At 37.4% G+C, this 16,877-nt stretch overlaps 1 protein-coding gene across 1 annotated transcript in view; it reads right to left on the bottom strand.

The window, feature by feature from the left end:
* ITGA1 (integrin subunit alpha 1) overlaps positions 1-5,594 on the bottom strand; it is a 94,316-nt gene extending 88,722 nt beyond the window's left edge. The window contains exon 1 of the mRNA XM_087715481.1: positions 5,364-5,594. Within this exon, the coding sequence (XP_087571607.1) occupies positions 5,364-5,433 (70 nt within the window). The 5' untranslated portion in view covers positions 5,434-5,594. The remainder of the gene's footprint in view (positions 1-5,363) is intronic.
* Between the last annotated feature and the right edge of the window lie 11,283 nt (positions 5,595-16,877).

Raw genomic sequence — 16,877 nt, 5'->3', positions numbered from 1 at the left:
AAGAACCGCCTTTGGTGGGAAGGAACAACGTTCCGTGTTCCTTCGGCATTTAGTCATGTCGGGCACATGACCATAGAGACGTCTTTGGACAGCGCTGGCTCTTTGGCTTTGAAATAGAAATAAGCACTGCCCCCTAGAGTCGGGAACAACTAGCACATATGCAAGGGAAACCTTTACTTTTATTGAGATACAAAAGTGGTCCTTTTGAGACTGTCACTACATTTAGATACTTGTTTGTTACGTTCTAAAGTTTTTCGTAGAAATGGGAATGTGCCGAGTTTGGAACTTTGATTAATATTAGGAAAATATGTTAATACATATCATAAAAATAGTTTCTTTTTATTTTCTAGTGTTTTTTTAATTAGTACCACTGCATTTAATACATTTCCTTGAATAATACTTTAACCTTTTCTTTATATTAATGTTATTATCAATGCAACATTCTTTGGAGAACTGCAACTTTTCTGAAGTTCCACAGTTTATATGGGCATTATCATGGAAGCAGATCATTGGAGAAAGAATGTATTTCAATGATATAATAATGATTTACACATGTATGCAAGCTAAGCAGAAGATTCTATCCATACAATTTTTGTTGTAATCTTCCTTGCTTCATTGGTAGCAGAATCAGTTCTGTTATCATGCTTCACCCAAATCAATACTGGAACTAGGCAGAGATTCTAGCACCACCCTGGAAAGGAAACCAGGTCCTGCAGACTTTAGCATTTAAGTCTCTACATAGCAGTTCCCCAGCTTCAGATTGTATGTATCTTGGCCTTACATTGTAATATAAGAACTCCTTGTTTCTCAACAGCAAATGTGGTTGATCCTTGTGTATTGTTACAGGAATGGACAGGTTGGTCTTAGGTCCTTCTCTTCTGAGTGTGTTCATTTTCATTCTCACACCCGCCTTCCTTCTTGCTTGAAGTGGGTGTGAAAAATTTCTTTCCAGTTGACTACATGTGGTTTAATAATAACACCTAGAGCAGGGGTGTCAAACCCGCGGCCTGTGGTTGCATCACATACTGGCCCTGTCCCCACTCATTTAGCAAGGGGGGGAAAAGTGCTGATATACCACGTGACACCGTCATGACGACACAAGTTTGACACCCCTGATCTAGAGTGTGGGGTTTAAGATGCATTTAGTTATCTTCAGGATATAATGAATGGAATAGGTAGGAAGGGAAGGAGTTGGAGCTGTCCAGGTCATGAGAGGAAGGAATCTGAGTTTCTGAAAAGCTAGAGCTAGCTAGACTAAAGCTAGATAGGACAAGCTTTAGCATGACTCCTAATGCTTTTTAATCATAGCATATATTAATCAGCGGTTCAAATCTCACCGGCTCAGGGTTGACTCAGCCTTCCATCCTTCCGAGGTGGGTAAAATGAGGACCCAGATTGTTGGGGGCAATATGCTGACTCTCTGTAAACCGCTTAGAGAGGCCTGAAAGGCCTATGAAGCGGTATATAAGTCTACTGCTATTGCTATTGCTATATTATTTTTAGCAAAAGGAGGTTTCTTAGGGTATATAAGCATATTCTTACAATTAGAAATTGTTCTGTAAACATCCTAAGTAAAACAAAACAACAACAACAACAAATGAAAAATGCTAGCAATAATCTCAAATTGAACGTACATAGGAAACCCCCCCCCCCCCACAGTTATTGCTTCTGGTCACATAAAAACAGGAAATCTAATAAAGTTAACTTAATATATAGTCTTGAACTGTCAACTTTTTAAAACATCTGCTTGAACAAGAGTAATTTGAATGTCAAACTCCAGAGCAGATCTAAATATTTATACTACACTGGACCTTTTCTTTGCCCCATCCTGTTCTAAGGAAATCACATCAGGATCAAGATTTTGGACATCTGGGAAGGAAACAGCTAACTGAAGATGGCTTTCCCGAGAAGAGAGCTGATAATTGTGGTGGAATGAAAAGTCAGTGATGGACCATTGCTTCCAGCTCTTCAGGATTCATCTCTTGCAAGGAGAAGACTTACGATTGTCCACAAATGCTCTACACATTTGCTCCTTGTGAGGAGATCACAAGACAACTCCCTAGTGCGTTTAGAGCCGTTCGAGACAAGGGAATGGCACCTTTGCCTAAACTGCAGTTGGCGTCTTTATGGACACATGGTTCATATGCTTTCTTTCTTAATCATTTTTGGAAATAGCTTATTAACTGCTTTTCAGCTATTAAGAACTTGGAACAAGAAATTTTTTTTACAGCACTGGATGAATTTCCTTCAATTCCTAAAATAATTTTTAACACGACTTTCACATATTTTATTTTTTAATAAACAGCAAGAGAGTGATTATATTACTGATTTTGGAAGGTTACAAATGGACTAGGAGTCCAGATGGAGTTAAGATTTGGAAATTATAAGAATCCTTCACATGGGAAATGCTATTGTTATGAATTATTTTAAAAAATTAACATACGTTTTTGAAGATTGGACACTAAAGGGAACCAGAAAGAATTATAGATTCCAGGAAAAAAAACCACTTGCATTACTAATAAGAATGGGGCAAAATACCTTTGGGCATAGTGAAGGATATTTGTGAACAATGAATCCAGGAATTAGAAGTGTCTGTCAATATAGATTTAAAAGATGGTATGGAAAAGGAACAAGCTTTCCAGATATGCCCGAGACTGTTCTGAAAGTGGATATAAAAATGACAGTATGGAATAATTTGGAACAATATGGAAATAAGACATTATAGTAGAAGGTGACTGGCTGAGCCTAAGGGAGGAGTCAAATGCACCATCCCTCATGAGTTCTTTCCACCCACAAGAGATCTAAGTCCAGCCCACCTTGGATTCCTTTCACTCTTATCTACCCACAATTTGCTTTTTAATGGCAGTGTCTCATTTATCCAAATAAAAAAGAAACTTTAATTGGGTTGATTCTTAATCTTTATGTTCACAGTTTATGCAAAGCAGTGTAGAAAGAACAAGGTTTATTGACCATAGTGCTCATTTTGAGAAAGTGCAATGGATGAGTGAGAAGGAAAAAAAGAAATAAATGCAGAATACCCCGGAGGAAGTGTATCTAAAGTTGAAGACAAGTCCAGCTGCTAAATGTTGGTAGTCCAAAGGGACAATCACAGTATTGTCTACTGATGGATGTCATTGGTAAAGGTGGGTAACCCAAAGAGGTGACCCCAGAATGTAACCACTGACAAAATAGTTAAATCTGGAAAAAATATTTCCAGACTACAAAGTTGACTAATTATGTCTATTTAGTATTACTATGTAGTAGACTATTAACCATTAACTATGACTAACAGACTCATAGTTAATATAGGATATGTAGAAAAAAGGTTTACTACAGGATGACTCTAGTAGAAATAAGCAGAGAGAGGTTGTATTAAATACAATCCAAGTAATACATGTCAAGCCCATATACGAACCCTTGGCAAAACAGTGGCTGGGTAAGTGGAAGAGAAAACATAAAAACAAATCTTCATAATTCACAATTTATTCATAATTGATGCTGGTAGCTTCAAATAGTGGGTTTTTTTTTAGGAATGACTGAAATATTCCAGATCATACACCAGTTAAAATGTATATAATGTCATCTCATGTCAAATGCAGCTTCTTGAAAAGTTAGTTTGGATTAGGAATACATAATCTCTTTGGGATCAGTAGGCACACTTCACTGACAAAACTAACATTTTAAGGAGACAAACATTGAAGTTATTCCCTTCAATTGAAGTCCCTTGTGATCCTCTAATCACCCCAATTTACTTTTGTTTTCTGTCTAGGTGGGTGGGTACTCTTCCAGGCAGAGCATTCAACTGCAGCCACCCATATCTAGTTTTCTTATAAGTTATACAACATTTGTTGTCCAGAAACCTGTTGTAAATAAATATGCTACATAATGGTAGATAGTTAGATAAAGATACAGTATATAGATAAACATAGATATAGACATAGACATAGAGAGAGAGAGAGAGAGAGAGTGTGTTGAGGCATCCAAGACAGCATTTGCACTGGGAACGAAGATGGGGGTCTATGCAGTAAGTCAACTGAAGATCAATAAAATCAGGCAGCTTCCTTGTTAATACACTGTCTACACTCTAATACATACATACATACATACATACATACATACATACATACATACATACATATTACATGAATTCTACACAGGAGAGGATTGCAACTATCCAGAAAAAGTGGAATATTCCATGCTTTGCTTATTGCTATCTTTCTTTCAGGAACTTGGAGATGTATCTGATAATGAACAATGAACTTATTAAGAACTCTTGCAGATTCAATCCTTTCAGCTTTTGTATGTACTTATTTTCTCCAAGTTAAAGTTTAACAGTAATTTATTCAACTAAGCGTGGGTGGTACAAAATCACATTTTCCAAGGGTTCAGAAATGGAAAACCATAATAACATAAAACCAACTTTACCACAATTACCATACCAACAAGGGCGGACCATCACTGTATAATTTTGAAAGTTAGAATAGTGCGATATATGCATGGAGAATATCATAATTACTTGGGAAAGCTGAATTACTGTAATTAAGCATTAACATAACTGCTGTATATTCATTCTGAAATAAAGACCTTCCACAAGTTGAACACAATTGAAAGAGTCTGCTTACTATATAATGAGCTCAGTAAAATCAATAAAATATATAGAAGTTTATGAAAAAAATCATAAAGGATATGAGAAAAAAAACAAAAAGTTCTTTACCCTTTAGGAAGAAATTTGCAAGTTACTCTCTGCCTTTGGAAACATCCACCCCCCCCCAAACCCCCTTGCCTGCTTTGCCCATGCATTTCAGTAAAACTACTCTAGACCACAACATTCTAAGTAATTATGACTATTTTAATTTCCTCTCTTCCAGCTACAACTTGAATTTCACCACACTGCTTGCTTTAAGAAATCCTCAAGAACATAACATCCGTAAATGGGAAGACCACATGTTTTCTTGGCAATTTACCCAGTGACAATGCACTATTTTACTTCTGGGCACTTAACTAGGCATAAGTTCATCCCTCCCTTTAGCTTGGCCCTTTAGTAATAGCCAAAGTTGAAATCAACAAGTTTACCTTGATGCACACTGTAATCTCACCTGCCTAGAGAACATTCACTTGCAGATCAGTCTTCTCTCTCTTAACTCCCCCCCCCATTACTTTTTTTGGTGTGATATCACAAGTGGTGGCATTAAAAGCATATAGGTTGCAAAGGCAGCTTAACTCAGAGCAAAAACTGACTCCAAAAGAGACAGGCAGAAAGAAGTAAGAGCTTGAATTGCATAATTCTGGGAAAATCTTTAAAAAGGGTTGTTCACAACTTGGCTTCAGTGAAAGCTTCATAAATTAGAAAAAGGTGAACATACCTGTTATTCCCACACAAGGGAAGAAGACATGTGTGATGCTGCAGATGGCAGTGAGGGAGCCAAATCCCATGGTTAAAGTGTAACGGGAAACCTTATGGGGAAATACAAGCCGAAACGAATAGAAATCCTGTTGCTCACAAGACTTTGCTGCAGCTTCTGGTCCCCTTCTGTATCAGCAGCCGCTGCAATTGAAGCAGGCATTTCCTGTTTGTTGTCCAAGTCGCACCCCCCCAACACATGAAGATGAATGGTTCCCTCCTCTAGTAAGCCCCCCTCCTTCCGTTGTCCCAAGTAAGCTCTGAGCCTTTGAAACCCCCATGCAGCAAGAGCTCAAAGTCAGGAGACATGTACAAATAAAGTCAGATATTTAACAGCCAGTGTTTAGGCTAAACTCTGCAGGCTAGCAAAGCAAACCTTAAAGGGATATCTGCGTGCTTATAATTAATGGGCATCTTTAGCTACTAGGCAACCTCTGCAAATACAGTTAAAAGGAAGTTTGGGGACCCGCCTTTTTCGGCTCCAGATTATTATTTTTTTAATTGCATTTCTAAATGTTCTTTTTCTCAAAAAAACAAAGCTGTATTATATGAATAAAGTGTTAAAACTTCAAGATGCATTCAAATGTCAGACTGCTCTTGGTTGGTTGAATTTTATTCCACTTACATCATACTTTAAAAATATGCCTGTTCAACCTAAAGCAAGCCTTTGTGCAAGAGTTGTGGGTGGGGTTGACTTCATGAATATTTTCTCAAGACTCTAATTTTGCAGAGTGATAACTGCAGTTTTGGTGTGCTTTGTAGTTAGGATGAGTAGACCTTAGTCTAGGCTGGCTGGGCAATTCTGGGAGTTGAAGTCTGGACATCTTCAAGTTGCTAAGGTTGACAAACGCTGCCACAGTTTATTTTCAGGCTAGTATAAATTGCTTCATTTTCTCTTCTCATCCAGTCCTCAATCCAGTCACTACCTTTCACTCTGAATTAATCAATCAATAGTTGGAAAAAAGGGTGGCAAGATAAAATGACACACTAAATAATGAAGATATTCTAGATTTTTATTTTTTTCCTATTCTGAACTTATTCAGCAAGAATTTTGTGAGTATCCAAAGAGATTCCTTCCCTCCAATTTTTCACTCAGTTTTCTAAATTTTATATCAATCAAGTCAGACTTACAAGAAGGGCATGCTTGTTGAAAGAGTTATTTGTTTATAAACTAGTATAGTGAAATCACAAGTATATTTTGATGAACATACAGGAAGTCCGTGACACATGAACATAATGGAATTCACCCATTACAATTACAAGTTGGGAAGGTTGTTACATCAGATGTCCTTGTGATCATCTCATTTAATGACCCCCACCCTTGCTCTCCCCCATGTCATTAAGAGGAGCACAGGGTCCCTCAGAGTTTGGGTTGGCCCTGGGAGGTCTAGTGCAGGCCCAACTTTACCTGCCCTGGACCTCCCAAGGCCTGTTCCCCAAAAGCACCCCATGCTGTTTCCCATACCTCAGGAGACCCCACAGGCCCAAGGCTTGGTTTTCCTTCCCACCAGGTCCGTGCAGACCTTACAACTTTTGCAACCAGTTGTAAGTCAAGAAGTATCTGTATTATTCCACTTAAAAGTAGGATGGCCACATCCTACTTCTGCACATGCACTGGTGAGTAGCTCATTCACAAGTATAATTCAACCATCTGCAGTGCAGAACTTTTACAGAAGTCAAGCTCTAGTACACACAATTCAGAATTATCTTCTGAATTCAAGCTCTGATAGATTAGGGGTTAGGTTGCTAAACACCTGCATACACAGCTATACGTGCAAAGGCTTCCCAGATGCAAATGTTGTATGAAATTTGTGGACAACTAAAGTCCTAGTGTTGTGTTACAAGAAGCAGGGACCATTTACCACTGCTTGTGTGGTAAATTCTAAGTGTGCCTTATTTGTTGGGGAAACAAAGAAATGATTGACTGTATTGGGCTGCTGAAGACTTATTCTGCTTATAAACATTTTTTGTCATTGCAGAACTAGAAGCTGGTATTAGTTGGCCTGTTGTGTTAAAATGATTAGAGGTTTTCCTCTACTGTTTTTGATGATAGCTGGAGAACTAATGTTTTTGGTAGCTTGGAATCCCTGTGTAAATTGGAATGCTGTGTAGAGAAGTCTCTACTTACTGTGGGAAAGTAGAAAGGATAGAGAGCTGTAAACTAGCTTCACCTGAATTTTTTCTCTTCCATTCAATCATGTACGATTTTCAGAGACTAACTGAAAACTCAACTCAACTCAATGCAGGTTTCTTGACAAGGTTTTTCAGAAGTGGTTGTTTCAATTGCCTCCATCGTGGGGCTCAGAGAAAGTGACTGGCCCAGCTGCCTTTACGCAACTGAATTGCCTATTGTTATCTGCAGATTTTATCTCCAGCTACCAATTTTCAGACTATTGTAGGAATTGTTTCCTATGTGTGCAAATATTTACAAGTAATTCATAATCTTTGAAGACAGATGATACACTAAATTTGCAATGTTACCTCATTCAAATGAGCTAACGTATGAACACATAGCAGTATTCTAGACTTGAGGAAAGTCTAGAATTTCCGTTATATTCATCTTTGAGGAAAGTATGGATTATGGAAAAGAAATTTAAGATGGAATATTATTTTCTTGGAGAGATCCTCTTTATGTATGAGCCAAAATGAAACAATAATAGGAAGCTTTAAATAATCTGGACATTTTAGAAATAGAGACAATTGTTGGCCTTTTACCTGAACAGATAACTATACAATATGACAAAATCTGTCCCAAAGCTATTTGGAAAAGCATTAGGCAAAATGTTTGAAATCTAGCTTCTGCACCATCTATCACATTCCAGTTACTGTTAAAGTGTTTTAAATCAGGGGTCCCCAGGGGTATGTGGACTGGCAGTGGGTCGCGGCATGCCAGAAACTCAGTTGCGCAAACAAGTGAAGCCCCATTGTGAGATGAAAGCAGTATGCAAAACCACGCCCCCTCTGGTCTGCGGAAAAACCTCTCTCCACAGAATTGGTCCCTGATGCCCAAAAGGTTGTGGGCCTCTTGCTTTAAATCATCAGCAAAACACCAATCAAAATCTCATATATGTCTTTAAGAGTTCTTTCAGTTTTCTTCCTTTGAAAAATATGCCAATCAACTAGTAAACAAATTTTGGGATAATCTAGATCAGGAGTCTCCAACCTTGGCAATTTTAAGACTTGTGGACTTCAACTCCCAGAGTTCCTCACCCAGCAAAGCTCTGGGGGTTGACGTCCAAAAGTCTTAAAGTTGCCAAGGTTGGAGACCCCTCATCTAAATTAGAATCATTAGCAGGTTTTACATTCTGAATGATTGATATGCTTGCTTTGGCAAGTAAGGTGCCTGGGTTGCAATTTTTTTGTGTTTCTTGATGAACTTTTTGCTTCCCATTTTTTTGTAGTCTCTTTCTTTCTAAAGCTTAGATCTTACAGTTGTGCCTTTGATCTTACTAGTATGTTATGTTATTGTTTGTGAAACAGTGGGAGCTAAGATGACTTCTTGCTATAATGGCACATACAAATGTAGTGCAAAGCAGATGGAGCTCAAGTGCTTGAATAAACTTTGCCCACACCCTTCTGCTCTGGAGCTAGAAATTTGGCAAATAATTTAAAGTTTATGGAATTTTCCTCTTGTTCCTTTGAGGATAATAAAATGCATCTGTTAAGGATCACTAACACAAATTAACTGTGGTTACTATTTCTGTCTTGGATTTTATGAGAACATTTGAGCTACTTTTTCTATATTTCAGAAGGGGCCATTTTCAGCAAATTATAATATTTAACACTGTGTCTAACAGCATGCAAGAATTCATACCCTACATCTGTAAAATGTAATAAAAACATATCTATTTAGTTAATCAAACTAATAGAGAGAAAATACATACATAGCAGAGGTAACAATTTAAGAAATTTATTCCCCCCCCCCTCCCAAAAAGGAAAGGAAAGAAAATATCTTATGAACAAAGCAATACAAATTGAACAAATGCTATATTTCTACATGTTTATGTATGATTGTCAGTTCAGTCCAAGGCAAGGAAAATTGATCATGGGTACTCTATTTGCAATCTATCTAAAAAGCAAAAACTGGTATCAAGCATTAATTTTGATTTTTTTTAAAAAAAAATCCTTCTGCAGAAATTTCCTCTATCCATTTTCTGAAAGCCTGTATGGTTATTTGATCTTGATTCTGCTGGGATAGCACAAAAGAACTTCAAGGGGGAAGACTGATAAAATAAATAACAGCCAAGAACTAGCAGTTAAAGCAGGCTTGGCTGTATGACTGCTGTGCCTTTTTGTAATGAAGAAATAAATAAGTTCAAAAGTGGCATTGTTAAGTGGGGATGTTGTCTCACTCCGCATGTTATCACAGATAATAACCTTTTGTTTTCCTGTGTACTGATAGTTGAGACGTACATTTTCGTAATTAAAATTGGCAGCCTATTTCACTATTCACATCCACAAAGTTTATTTCTGTGTAAGGAATAAGAAGGAAATACAGAATTCACTTCTCTTCAGTGTAAACTGTTGTTCAGGGTATTCTTGTCTTTCAGAGAAATAACTACAGGATTAGAGAGTTGGAATGGAGCACTGAGAGATCACTGATCAAACTCTGCTCAGCAGAAGGATCCACTATTTGTTCATTTTATTTTATTTTCATGCAATGGATTCCCAAAGGCTCTGGGCAGTTGACAATCTTATCACTGAATATGAAGTAACACCTGCAATTAAAAATGACACTAAAATATGGTTTAGGTTTCGTTTTATTTATATGCCGCCCTATTCCCAACGGGACTCAGGGCGGCGCACAAACCCAAGGAGGGAAAGGGGAAACACAAAAAACTACAAATACAAGAATTTAAAAATAACCAACAGACACACAAATCGAGAGGGGAAGGGAATATGTGGAATAGCAATACCACTTAGACTTATATACAGCTTCACAGTGCTTTATAGCCCTCCCTAAGTGGTTTACAGAATCACCATATTGCCCCAACAATCTAGGCCTTCATTTTATGGACCTCCTAAGGATGTAAGGCTGAGTCAACTTTGAGCCTGGTAAGATTTCACCTGCCAAATTGCAGTCAGCAGTCAATCAACAGAAGTAGCCTGCAGTACTGCACTCTAACTACTGCGCCACCGTGGCTCTTAAAATAATAGCACAATATGGAAGTCGTGTACAACCTCCACTTTCAGCCATAATCTCTTCTCCGCCAGTGTCAAATGGAACAGGTATGTCTTGACTACTTTCCTAAAACTCTTTAAGGGGACACTGCTGTCAAAATCTCCACAGGGAAGGAATTACAAAGTGTGGGAGTGGCAATAAGAAAAGTCTGTTTCTGAGGCCCCATCAGACATTAGTCTTCTAAAAACAAGACCTGAAGGAAGGTAACTCTATTTCATCTGATTGAATGGGCAGATGAGTGAGAGAATGCAAAAGAGAATCCACCATATCACAATTAGTTCCAGTGTAAAATAATTCTCATTGTTTGGAAGGTTTTAAACATTCAACGAAAATCTGCCTTCCTGTAATAAACCCATTATTTTATGTCCTATGCTTTGGAATAACCTTCTCTACACCATTCTTTCCAGTGTATGAAGAACATTATCTCCATTGTCTTCATTTCAAATAAATACATTATTGTTGCCTCTTCTTTTTTTCCAAAGATTTTTTTTATTTTTTTTATTCTCTTACATACCACTTTAAATATACATTCACATAATTGTTCTTCTTTACATTTATCATTCTTATACATTTATTATTCCATTTAATAGATTATAATGTACAGTTTGGGTTGCTTTATTTGCCATCCCTTCCTCCTTTTGTAACACCTCCTTTTTTCCCTTTCTTTTCTTCTTCCCTCCCTTCTCTACTTTCTTCCTTCTTCCTCTCCTTCTCCTCTCTTCTTCACTTACCTTTCTCCTACTGCTTCCTCTTCCCCCTCCTACCCTCTCTCCTTCTCTTTTCTCCCTTCCATCCTCCTCTCCTTACCCCTTTCTTCTTTTCCCCCATCTTCCTTTCTTGTCTTCTTGTCTTGGATCTTTCCAGATATGTTGACTTCAATTCTCCCAAATCTCAAAACATGGCCAGTTCTAAGAATTCTGACAATTGGTTCTCTTCCATTGTGGGTGAGTGGTTCCAACTGGTGCTGGTGGAGGATGGAGAGTTCATGCCCTTGTGTAGTACTTCAGGAGTCAACTCTTTTGCCTGGATATCATCTACATGAAAATGCAGGGAGAAATCATACTTTGGGTAAATTATCACCAGGATGCTAATGATACATGTATATATTTTCATCCCAGGCTGAAGCATAAATGTACTGGAAATCTTGACTCAGGACCTGGAAGCTGTGTGGAACTGAATGGGGAGGGAGGGGAGACTCAAACTGAGACCCAACAGACAATCATTGTACAGGAGTCTTACCTGCTCCTTATGGATTGAGTTTCTCTTGAAAGAGAAATGTAGAATTTGGGGAATTCTCAGGATCTTACAACCCCTTTTAGTACAACAGGTGGAAGTCATGTCCACCAAAGCGTTCTGATGGTTTGGGCAGGTCTGCTAGTTGTGATCCTTCCTGAATTGAAGACAGTGACTCATGTTCTCATTAAACTACTATAATTTGGTCTACATGGGACTGCCATTGAAAATGATTGATAAACTACAGATGGCACAGTATGCAGCTCTCTACCATCAGTACTAATGAATAAGCCCTAGTATAATGCATTTTTTAAGCTACCGGAATATTGATTGCCCATAGGCTTCTGGGCCCAATTTAGGGAATGGTAATTGCTTATCAAGTTTTCTACGCTTTAGGTCCTCACTACCTTTGCAATTCAGGTGGAATCTACCTACCAAATGTATGTTAACCAGGAGGGAGCACTGCAAAATGGTTCCTTAGAATTAGCTTCCACAATTATAGAACAGATTACTCATTTAGGTCAGGATGCCTCACACCACACTGTTAATATTTAAAAAGGTTGTAAAACCAGTTTTATTCCACAGGAACATTGATGTGAAGAGGTTTGATTAAACAGTGGTAGGATTTCTATTGTGATTTTAACTGATTGTTGTGACAATGTTTTTTATAATTGCAAGCCATCTGTAGTCTTGCAAGTAGGTGGTATACAAAGGACTGTATAAATAAATGCATAAACAGAAGTCCACACACCTGGAGGGCATTCTGCAAGCGAAATCTGCCCATTGTTAACTTCAATAAAGCTATTGGGGAAGACTGTACAGTGATTGTAACATACCCTTTCCTTTATCTAATTGATGATTATCAGAACTGTGCCTGTTACTGTCATTAAGTCATACATCGTTTTGATAGAGCAAGCAGACTATTTTAATAAAAATTGAATGCTATTTTCCTTTAGTTTTAGATTTACCCCAGGAGTGTTATGGTGAGAATTCCCATGCCAGAGATACTCTTCAACAAAGTTCATGTATAAGGCAGAGGAAATATACAATATTTCCTAGCAGATACTGTTCACACACAAGATTAGTGAAGGAAGTCAAAACATTCCAGTAGTACTTTTGAATCAAAATAAGTTTTAGTGAACTTTGGGGAAGTTTTAACATGAAAAACAACCATTTCCCTTTCCTGAGATTCAGGATGTCATTTTTATTGAAATGGGCACAGAAAATGGATGGGACTTCTATAAAATTGTATTTGATATATAAAGTTTGCATGAATGTATTTATGATCCTGGGATAACAAGAAGTATAGGACATAGCTTACTAACTACTCCAGGCAGTTGTTGCAATGCAATATATACTTGTTAAAATTGGGATCTGGCAGCCAAAGAGGACAGACATCTGATTTCATGAGGAAGGCTAATTATGGTCTCTGGGTTTTAGTTTGGGAAAACAGGCAGTCATCTAACCCACCTTTTCCAATGATAAGTAAAGTTAAAGTTTCCCCCTCACATGTGTGATAGTTGTTTTTAGCTCTAGGGGGCGGTGAACATTTCCGTTTCAAAGCTGAAGAGCCAGCGCTGTCCGAAGACGTCTCCATGCTCATATGGCTGGCATGACTAAACGCCAAAGACTCACGGAACACTGTTATCTATTTTCCTCTTGTTAATAGCAACTCATCAAACTGTAGCCCTAAAAAGGTTCCCCTTGCATATATGTACTAGTCATTCCTAACTCTAGGGGGCAGTGCTCATCTCCTTTCAAAGCCAAAGAACCAGCACTGTCCAAAGACATTTCCATGGTCATGTGGCCAGCATAACTAAATGCTGAGGGTGCACAGAACGCTGTTACCTTCCCACCAAACGTTTTTCTACTTGAATTTTTTATTTGCTTTCAAACTGCTAGGTTGGCAGAAGCTGGGACGAGTAACAGGAGTTCACTCAGTTATGTGGCACTAGGGATTCGAACTGCTTATCTTTCTGATTGACAAACTCAGCGTCTTAGCCACTGAGCCACTGCGTCCTCTATGATAGCATGTTAGAAAAAGATTTTCTGGAAACTGAATTTGAAGTGATTGGGGGGATTTTTTTTTTCTCACATTGCCTGAAGGATCCTATAATCCAGAGATGACAAACTAGCATTCTGGATGCTACATGCAGAATATTAGATAAAGGGATTTATTGGATTTTCCCAATCTGACTCAGTTTTCCACCCTTGGTTTCCGACGAATGGCTGAATGGAAGAATATCTTTTGTTTACAGGAAAAGAAAATGAAGTCCTCCCCAACAAAAATTTTAGTTCAGGATTATGGGAACAAACTTGTCATAGGTTCTAGTAGAGCTTGTGTGTAGTCCCCATTTCTATCAGCCACATCTTGTTTTCTTCATTTGGAGCTCAGGAAACTGTTATAATGATACATCAAAATTGCTTTCATTCCAGCTGGTTGTGATGAAAAACAAAACAAAACTTTTAAGAATCACTGATTGAACTCTCAATTTCCCTTTCCATTCCATTTTCCTTGCATGTCACAACTTTTACATTGCAAGTTTGAAAGTCAAGGCTATCTTAGTACTGGTATTTTGCTAACCATTCTCAGATTCTTTTTAGCTGAAGAGCACAGTGATATAAAGCAGTTTTTCTCAGACTGAGTGCCTTTCTGTTCAGTTTATCATTAGTGATGGGAGCAGCATATAAACCTGGTAAATAATGGATGGCCAACAATTGGGGCATATTTTATTGCCTGGTTGACCAATACTAAAAGAAGAGTTTCTTTTGTTTTATTTAATTTTCCAAGCCTCTCCTTCTGGATCAGATTTTATAAAAGTGTATTTTGAAAAAATACACTTCTGTTTAGATATTTTTTCAAATGCTCCTTTTGACAATGAATTTCTAAATTACCTGAAATTTAATGATCTGCTATATTATATATTAAAGCCAGATGGAACCGGAAATTATAATGTACCAAAAGAATACCCTTTGGACATATATAATACAGGAAAATGTAACACAGTATTTAAAAACTATACATTTTTATCTTAAGATTATCAATTTATCCTCTGTCCATCCATCAGTCCATCCATCCATCCATCCATCCATCCATCCTCCATCCATCCATCTCTTCTCCTATTTGTCATTAATTGCTGCTATTACTGGCAATGAGATGTGATTAACATAGATGGTTTCAGCTTGTTTTAGTGATTTTCATAAAGTTCTATCATTACAGTTATCTTTAATTTTCCTGGGTTCTATATTTCTTGAAAACACCATTTTGAATATGTCCTATGTATGAACTGTTTATATGCCAATTATATCTCTTGACACATTTAGGGGGAAATCAGGATGAGTCTGTAGCACTTTCGCAAACAAAAATATTTTATTAAAAAGCATAAGCGTTGCGAACCACAATTATATTTCATCAGATGTATGGAGTGTAATGATTTTAATATAATTGTAATACATAGCAAACTGTCTCACTATAAAATGGAAGATTGTGATAAGATGAATTAGGTGACTGTTTAATAAGTTATTCAGGTATAAACAATTTTGGAAACTCCATAGAGTTTCTTTTTAATCTCAAGAGACTAAAGAGATTTGGACTATACTTGGACAATACTGTCTTAAAATCTGTTTTCACTTCATCTGAAGCAAGATGAAAAATCACTAGATCCAGTGGTTACAGGACCCACAGCCATTAAGTCTTGCTAGGAGTGACCCACATGTACTTAGTCTTGCTAGGACTAGACCTACTGTAAGTCTGTTCTAAGAACTTTGACATCCATATTTGCTTGACCTAGGATATTATCAGCATACTGATAATATCTAACCCCATACTATTGGATGATTTTTCCCAGAAGGCTCATGTAGATGATACCCAAAGATAGAGAATGTAATCCCACAAAATAGGTGCTTAAAGCTAGATCCCCCCCATCAATGCTAACTAAAACTGACTGTGAGAGAAAGAAAAGTATAAGTATAATCTTTATTGTCATTGTACTTAAATACAACAAAATTGGTTTTAACCAACAGTGGTTTTAAGAACCACTGTAGCACAGTTTTACTGACTCCCAATCCCCTGAGTTGGTTCTGGAAGACACTATGAATAAAAAGCACTGACAAATCAAGAAGGGCTAGGATGGATGTATTACTATTTTGACCTTCAAGAGATCATCAGCAAGTATATTCAATTCTGTCTCAACACAATATCTAGCACTGAACCTTGACCAAAGTTCCCAGAACTTCCTTCACAGCCCTCTGAATCTACAGCACAACCACATTTTCAAAAGTTGGAAATTGGCCAGTGTTGTTAGTGATAGTTTCTTGAGGAGAGGGCAAAGCACTGTCTCCTTATGGAGAAGTGATACCAACCAGAGAGATGCAAGCAAGTTTATTCATCAGGTTGTACATACATTGTTGATAGTAAACTGCAGGTGTTCCTTTGGTCTCCTTTTCCCTATGAAGTATTGAGTTATCTGTCACATATTTTTCCATCACTGAATACTTGTCATCCATATTTTGCAATTTGAAAAAGCCCTATGGCAAGATTCCCCCCCTTCTCGTGTTGAAACTTAAGACATGTACAAAGTATTAGAGAAATGATTTTATATTGAAGAAGAGTATTCATAAGCATCCCATGGTGACTGTAAATGTGAGAACACCACATTTCATCCACAAAAGCATATTCTCTTTCCAACACTCATAGAAAAAAAATCAATTGAGAATGCGAGGGCTTGTTTAGATTGTTTTGCCTATCATTTAAAGTAAGATACATGAACATCCCATTAATCAGCGAAGCTTGTAGAAGAAAAATGAAAAAGAGTGAAAAACCATACATATTCTAATATAGATTTTTATTTGTCTTGTCAAATAAAAAGTATTGTTTTTGAATTGCACTGCAAAATGTTGTGAACTTGAGGAAAATATTGTAGAAGCAGATCTTGAACTGAACTGTATGAAAATATTTGGTTGAGAGTGATTCCCCCCACTATCCTGGCTGGGTTTTTAAATCTTAATTGAAATGGTAATAAAAACAGTCCTTTGAAGTAAACATTAATTTAGTTCATCATA

Source organism: Thamnophis sirtalis, unplaced genomic scaffold, assembly GCF_051295495.1.
Source record: "Thamnophis sirtalis isolate CommonGarterSnake01/CBP01778 unplaced genomic scaffold, rThaSir2_p1.2 scaffold_5, whole genome shotgun sequence".
NCBI lineage: Eukaryota > Metazoa > Chordata > Lepidosauria > Squamata > Natricidae > Thamnophis > Thamnophis sirtalis.
The sequence above is the reverse complement of the archived record's forward strand: the minus strand, read 5'-3'. Positions and strand labels throughout refer to the sequence as shown.